This window comes from Triplophysa rosa, linkage group LG13, assembly GCF_024868665.1.
Source record: "Triplophysa rosa linkage group LG13, Trosa_1v2, whole genome shotgun sequence".
In the NCBI taxonomy this organism is placed as follows: Eukaryota; Metazoa; Chordata; class Actinopteri; order Cypriniformes; family Nemacheilidae; genus Triplophysa; species Triplophysa rosa.
In genome coordinates, this window is record NC_079902.1 from 4,988,878 (window position 1) to 4,996,772 (window position 7,895).

Sequence of the window (7,895 nt, forward strand, 5' to 3'; positions counted from 1 at the left end):
TTTTCATTTTTACATCAATAATAAAATAACTAAACTCTTTCTAACTGTTTGTTAACTATGTTTAGCTGCATAATATATTTTGGGAAATAAAATTCATTGATATCAAATTCATTGATATGAATTCAACAAAGAAAGGACTGTTTTACCATTTTGTTCTCTCTCTGAAACTTTTAAACTTTAGTGAAACAAAGGAAATCAAATCGTTTACTTCATGACCTGTTTAAGGATCTATTGTTTCACTGGGACCCAGAAACAAAAAGAAGAATACAATGATACACTCCTAAAACAAGCAGGAGCACATAACCAAGATTCTGGGACTGATGGATCAAAGGCGTTTATTCATCACTCACTGTTCTGTCAGCTACAGGAAATCATTGAGTGCAGCTTGTGTTAGGGTCAGCACTTCTGTGGACCTTGATGACACAATTCATCAAGTGGAGGAACCCACAAGTTATAGGTCAGAACAGCTTTGTTTCAGCATCTGTATCTATCGTTGAAATGTAGGTGTTTGCCTGTGATGTGTTCATAAAAGCAGAGAATGAGCTGTCCTGCTCGCCTACAGCAGTAGAGTTATGCGCTTTATTTGTTCAGAGAGAAGCAGAGAGAGATTTTACTCCTGAACTGTGTTTTTAAAGTAAAATCTAACGTGGATTAACTACCTGTACATTTAAGTGCATGTTATCCCATTAACTATTGAGTTAATGTAAGACAATTACGGGGCGCATTTACTTATTGGTTCATGGCTATTGCATAAGTGCTTAGTTATTAAAAAAACACACTGTCAAACAGTATTAAGAAAGGCACGAAGTGGGCAGGCTGTTATAGAATAATTGTTAGAAGCTTTAACGCCAAAAAAGTTGCATTGAAATCAATTGATAATTTCACACAAACACATCTCTGTACTTTCAAACCATTCTTCAGACACCCACATGTGTGACGTTTTGTGTCAAAAATCAGTTTAGATGACGCAAACCAAATGAGTCACTCGCCGTCTGATGTTTATAATAAATGCATTTTAGACTTGCCGGGAGGTTTCGGTTTTCATGTGCAGATGGCACGGCCCTTCTCTCTCATGTATCTTAAAATTACTTTGCAATCTTCTCACAGATGTTGGAGTAAATTTTCCAGCTGATTTGGCCTTTATAAGATATCTCATCAATGACGACCTTATAAATCATGAGGTTTTAATGAATGATTAGAAACATAACTAAACAGACTACGTCTTTAGCTCCTTAAATATCTTGATTGCTGGTGTTTAATTAGTGCCATAATTGTGACACATGCAGTGATAGATGATTGAAAGATAATGTGAGTTAGGATTTAATAACCCTATCATTGCCAAATGCAAGATGGAGATGGTGTCACTACATGTCAATCAGTTACCCTAGTTAGAGTGTTCTTGTGGTTGCTAGGGCATTTATTAGTGGTTGCTAGGGTGTCAATGATTGTTGGGAATTGGTGGGGGGTTGGTATCCCATCGGTTGGCAGATGCTATTATTTTGTGGATTCTAAGGCTTTCCAGGTGTTGCTATGAGGTTTGTCTGTACATTGAGATCCAGTTAAAAAGTCATAGCACACTTCTCTTTAACACACTACCAGATTAAAAAATATATTTTAAGTATGAATCATGAAGTATGTAGAATACATTATGAGCATGATTTTGTTTGGAACATATAATAAAAGGTAATGTAAAATATTTTGTAACAAAGATGTCTGCCTTAGCCTATAGGTTGACAAACAGTCAGGTTTACTGCAAGCTATGTTACAGATCAGGATGCTAAAACAACCAGAGATCCACCCTGCTTACATGCATTAGTAAAATAATTATTTGCCACTAATACTGCAATAAGACAATGTAGTTAAACATTAAAAAAATTCCACTCACTAAAATAAACATTTCAGCTCTTGTGTCAGACTTGACAGTCTGCAAACTATCTCCAGTATTAGATATGAAGCCATGAGGCATTATTTGCACCTTTTTCCTATCATGTTTGTTATTGCAGGCAGCTGCATGTAAATCAATAATTTATGACAGCTTACCTCAGGTCTAAAGCTGTTTCGTAATTGCACTTTACTTCGTAATAACTGTGAGTCATGAATTGAGGCTCAACGTTTTTTTTCAAGCAGAAATCTGTAAATAAAAATACATAATATGCATATTCATGTTGTACTCTACATTATTACTCTTTTTGTCTCTGGTTTCGTGCTTATACAACATTGGCACTGCGTTGGTTGTCTGTCAGTTCATAATAGTAAATATACATTGCGCACCGTTATTTTCAGTAAGCACTGATACCTCAAAAATAAAATACATTTTTACATATATATTTTAGGAGACGCATGCCCCTCCTAGTGGCGTCACATAGAACAACTACGCAAATTGTCATCAAAACCCAATTGCAAAACACAGATATGTGAATAGCAATCCATTGTACTATATATATATATATATATAAACAATCTGAACAAGAAACAAAAAAACCTTGTAAAAAGTAGAAAATGTAAAACAATAGGCTACATGGACAAAAACATAAATCCAATTTAAATCAAATATAAATTCAATATAAGTGAATTTAATAAAAAATAGTTAGAGTTTACAAACGTCTGTAGGTGTATGTTTGTAAATAATGGCAAAAAACATCATAATAATATTAATAATATAATAACAACAACAACAACAATAATAATATGTTTGTGTTGTAATATGTTATTGTTGTTGCAAAAAACAATGGCAAACATAAACTTTTACTTACTCATGACTGGTGACGTCCAAAATTCATGCAGAGCTCACACACTCTCATCCAGCACACACACACACGCACACGCACACACACACGCACACACACACACACGCACACACACACACACACACACACACACACACACACACATTCCTGGTGGGAGTGAGCGAGCGAAAAAGCGCGGAGTCCATCTCTCCTCACACTGAACCTCGCTCGCCTTGCTCTCAGTTATCCTGCGGATCACGCACCGTCAAGTTGACTCTCGCCATGCGGGATCACAAGCGTGAAGTTGGTTTAATGTGAATATCTCTCCGACTGCAGGTGAGAAAACAGTTTAAGCTCTGTTACTCCGCGCTGTCTATAACTGTGGTGCCTCGGATGCGCTTTGAACTGCTGCATGAATGCTTGGTCATTACCCCAGGATTTCACGAACATTGCGAAGGACGGCGATGCGTTTGGTCCAGCAGCGGTCACAGTGCGTGATGGATGTCTTCTATATTTTGCGTCTTGGGATTTAAGGAGGGTCAATGGAGAGCAGTGCGCCTTTTGAAAAAAACGCATCTTTTCTTGGGCTTGTGCATGCCTGGGTTTGAGATTTGCACATTGATGCTGGGTCTTTCGGCATTGTTGATGTAAAAATGCTGAACAACATTTTGCTTCTGAGTGTTTTAACGGTCACCAGTTTCCCTTCAAAGACAGAGAGCCGCAAAACTTCTAAAGACATTTGCAAGAACCGGTGCTCCTGCGAGGAGAAAGAGAACGCATTAAACATCAACTGTGAAAACAAGGGTTTCACCACGGTCAGTCAGTTTCAGCCTCCGCAAAACAAAATCAGCCAACTCTTTCTGAATGGGAACTTTCTCACCAAGCTCAGTCCAAACGAATTCTTCAATTATGGTAATGTAACATCTCTTCATCTGGGTAATAATGGCTTGCAGGAAATTAAGACAGGGGGATTCAATGGGTTAAAAAACTTGAAGCGTCTCCATCTCAATAATAATAATTTGGAAATCATAAGGGAGGACACTTTTTTTGGTCTGGAAAGTTTGGAGTATTTGCAAGCTGATTACAATTATATTAGTGCCATAGAAGCGGGGGCGTTTAACAAACTGAATAAACTCAAAGTGCTGATACTCAACGACAACCTTTTGCTCTCTCTTCCTAACAATATATTCCGCTTTGTCATGTTGACGCATTTGGATTTAAGGGGAAATCGACTAAAGACGTTGCCGTTTGCTGGTGTCTTAGAGCACATAGGTGGAATCATGGAAATTCAGTTGGAAGAGAATCCGTGGAATTGCACTTGTGATTTGATACCACTGAAAGCCTGGCTGGATACAATTTCGGTCTATATGGGGGATATCGTATGCGAGACTCCATTCAGGCTACACGGTAAAGACGTCACGCATTTGATAAAGCAAGACCTTTGCCCTAGACGCAATCCTGGAGACGCGAGTCACCGCGCAATGCAGCCGCCGTCTGATTCGCAATACCAGGCTCCGTCTCCAACCCTCCGGGCCCGAGTCACACCGACAAGAGCCCCTAAGGCATCCCGCCCCCCCAAAATGAGATACCGTCCCACTCCGCGCGTCACGTCCAGAGACAAACACGTATTCGGGCCTATAATGGTGTACCAGACACGGTCACCGGTTCCAATGACATGTCCGAGCATATGCGTGTGCACCTCGCAAAATCCGGAAAGTGGATTAAACATAAACTGTCAGGAACGCAAACTTCAGAACATCTCCGAACTCCAACCCAAACCATCATATCCAAAGAAACTGCATTTAACCGGCAACTATTTGCAAAGCATATACAGAACGGATCTGACCGAGTACAGCTCCCTTGAGCTTCTGCACTTAGGAAATAACAGAATTGCAATCATTCAGGAGGGCGCATTCGAGAATCTAACGAGCCTTCGACGGCTCTATCTCAACGGCAACTATATTGAAAGTCTGTCTCAGTCTTTATTCGCTGGGCTGCAAAGCTTGCAATATCTCTACCTGGAATATAACATCATTAAAGAGATTTTACCCCTTACCTTCAACTCGCTGCACAATCTGCAGCTATTGTTTCTTAATAATAACCTACTGAGATCACTTCCCGACAATGTGTTTGGTGGAACCATGCTGACAAGGCTTAATCTTAGAAACAATCATTTCTCCCATCTTCCAGTGCGCGGGGTGCTCGACCAGCTCTCCGCCTTCATTCAAATCGATCTCCAGGAAAATCCGTGGGACTGCACGTGTGACATCGTTGAGCTCAAGAACTGGATGGAGCTGTCCAGCACCAGCGTGGTGGTGAATGAAATTACGTGCGATTCACCATCCAAGCACGCGGGCAGGCTTTTGCGCTCCCTCCGAAACGACGCCATTTGCCCTGAAAACGATGAAACCGTCCCTGTGACTAAAACCCCCACTGTAGTGAGCTCGAGTACAGAAGCGACCCCTTCTCCTTCCGTAACTCCAATTGACAGAGTGCCCGAGATTACCCCGGAGGTGCCGTTGTCCGTTCTGATCTTGGGCCTGCTCGTTGTTTTCATTTTGTCCGTGTGCTTCGGGGCGGGATTGTTCGTGTTCGTCCTCAAACGTCGTAAGGGAGTTGAGAGCGTCCCGTCGGGAACCAACAACCATTTGGACTTGAACTCCTTCCAAGTACAGTACGGCTCTTACCACGCGGACGCCACCGCGGATAAAACCGAAAACCATGTGTATAACTACATCCCTCCGCCCGTGGGTCAAATGTGTCAGAACCCCATCTACATGCAGAAGGAGAGCGAGCAGGTGGCGTATTACCGGAACCTGAAGGAGCTGAGCTTCAACACGCTTGACCCCAAGAAGGATGAACTTGATCGCAGCCCGGCTTTCACCATAAGCACAGTGGAGTTCATTGATAAGCAGCCGTGCGCAAACCGCGAACCGGAGCTGCTTTACCAGAACATTGTGGAGAGAGCGAAAGATCTGCCCCAATCCGGGCCGCTCAGCTACAACTTTTGCACTTTACCGAAAAAATCCTTCATTGCACCATATGAAACCACCCGGCGGCTTAACCAGGATCGATTAAACAAAACTGTTCTCTACGGGACCCCGAGGAAATATGCTGCACAGTCCAAAAACGAGCACCCTTTGCTATCCAACAAACTTAAAACCGAGCCGGACTACCTCGAAGTTCTGGAGAAACAAACTGCGATGAGTCAGTTGTAAGATGGAGTCCCTGTAGGCCTGTATCATCTGTGTATTCAACCACAAGAGACGATAAGAAACATCACAAACCTAAGCCTTCTGTATTCTTTTAGAGGCTGTACACATCCCCGCAATTTAAAGATATATTATTTTCTCTAAGGTTTAAATTATTTCTTCTACTTGAAACGTAAAGACTGTAGCAGTTGTCGCAAGAATATGTATATCTTACAGCTTCATGCTTTTTGTAATATGAAATCTATTTTCTCTCAGACGACAGGGTTGTTGAATGACATTCCTGTACATCATGTTGGATGGTGAGTGCAACACAAAATCCTGGTTCCAGAAGTGCCTTTGCACTTAAAGAATTTTATCTCTGATTTCTGCAAATCGAGTTTTTATAAGTGCTGTATTTTAAGACTCTTTATGTAAAATAGAATTGTTTGTCCATTGCATTAAACGGAAAAAGTGAAATTGTTCTCTGTTGTTGGGTAGAATATTGTTTTTTTATGTTGCACCCCGATAATCAGGTAGTTGAAAATTATTTCAGTCAAAACTTGTTTAGTCAAATTGCAAAAATCTAATTTCGATAGATGTGGATTGAGCAGCATTCCGTCTCATCTCCCTGAATGGCACACGGCAATTTGCTTGCTTGTGCGTGCGCGCGCATGTGTGTGTTAAGGCCCAGCTCACAGTTTGATACATGATTGAACTTGAAGGCACATAAACTGGATAAATAGTATTTGATGGACAATTGATACGGACATATTTTTATACACGTGTATGTATTTTGTCTGTCTGAATCTCTTTTACGTTTCGTGACACCTGGTTACTGTAGTATCTGATATGCGTGACTCACTTTAAGGTTTAAATCGCCCTGACTATTGGAAATCCCGGTCGCTGTCCAAGGTGCTTATACTGTTTGCATTGTTGGTTACGCAATGCTATGCGTTTTCTTAGTGCTGAATTTCGACAAAAAAATAAATATGCCATATCTAAATTATGGAAAGTTCATATTGACTTCATATTCTGCAAAAATATTGATTTAATGTCATTTTAGAAGTCTGATTGATATATATTTTGATGGATTGATTTTAACTTAGTGTGTTTATCATTTAAAATAAGACCCTATGTGTGTGGTTATTGCAGTTTCGAAACAAAATTCTGTTATTGTTTTATTTTTTTAAACATTTCATTCCTAATTACCTACCTCAAAAATGTTTGCAACAAATCTGAGCTGCTTTGGTTTAAAGTGGGGCAAATATATGGAAGAATATGGGAAGAAAAAGTGCAGTAGCTAGAGTGCTTGATCTGACAGAACGTTTTTCATCCAATTTCAAATGGAGTACAATGAGCCTCTGTGTAGCCGTTTCCTGGTGTGGCTGAGAATGGCCATGCTGCACATGTCTTGCACATCAATGAGGGGCCTGACCAACAACACACTTGCTGCTATAGATGGAAACGTCATGCCTTCATTTGAAATAAATTGTGAGGTCTTATCGGTTTATGCAGAATGAGAGTGAGCGAGGCTGTTTCACTGATGCAAATGCAGTTCATTTTAAATTACAAATACAGTTGGTTCCAGTATATTTTTGTGGACCTTTTTCTTTTTTGTGTCTGCGTGTGTGTGTGTGTGTGTGTGTGTGTGTGTGTGTGTGTGTGTGTGTGTGTGTGTGCGCGTGTGTGCGTGCGTGTGTGCGTGTGTGTGTGTGTGTGTGTGTCTGCATGCGTTGCCTATGCATAAAAGCACAATATCTATTATTATTTTCTACAGATATAATTGGTTGTGGTATATTTGTGTGGTTATGCCTACAGTATGTACCTGACATATTCATAACATCATATTCATAAGTCTGAGAAGTGTGAAATCCAACTTTCACATACAGATCAGACTGCAAGGATACATTACAACCATATAATATTGCAGAAAGGTATGATAACTTCCTTACTGCTGTGTGGATATTGGGATAGAGTG

The 7,895-nt window shown here is 40.5% G+C and overlaps 1 protein-coding gene across 1 annotated transcript; it reads left to right on the forward strand.

Moving 5' to 3' along the window:
- The first annotated feature begins 2,835 nt into the window (after positions 1-2,835).
- Positions 2,836-7,571, forward strand: slitrk2 (SLIT and NTRK-like family, member 2). Its single transcript, XM_057349982.1, has one exon. The coding sequence runs from the start codon at positions 3,380-3,382 to the stop codon at positions 5,942-5,944; it is 2,565 nt and encodes an 854-aa protein (XP_057205965.1). The 5' UTR covers positions 2,836-3,379; the 3' UTR covers positions 5,945-7,571.
- Positions 7,572-7,895: the final 324 nt, after the last annotated feature.

Coding starts and splice junctions, on each gene's coding strand:
- slitrk2 (XM_057349982.1), top strand. CDS start 3,380: ATGCTGAACAACATTTTGCTTCTGAGTGTTTTAACGGTCACCAGTTTC.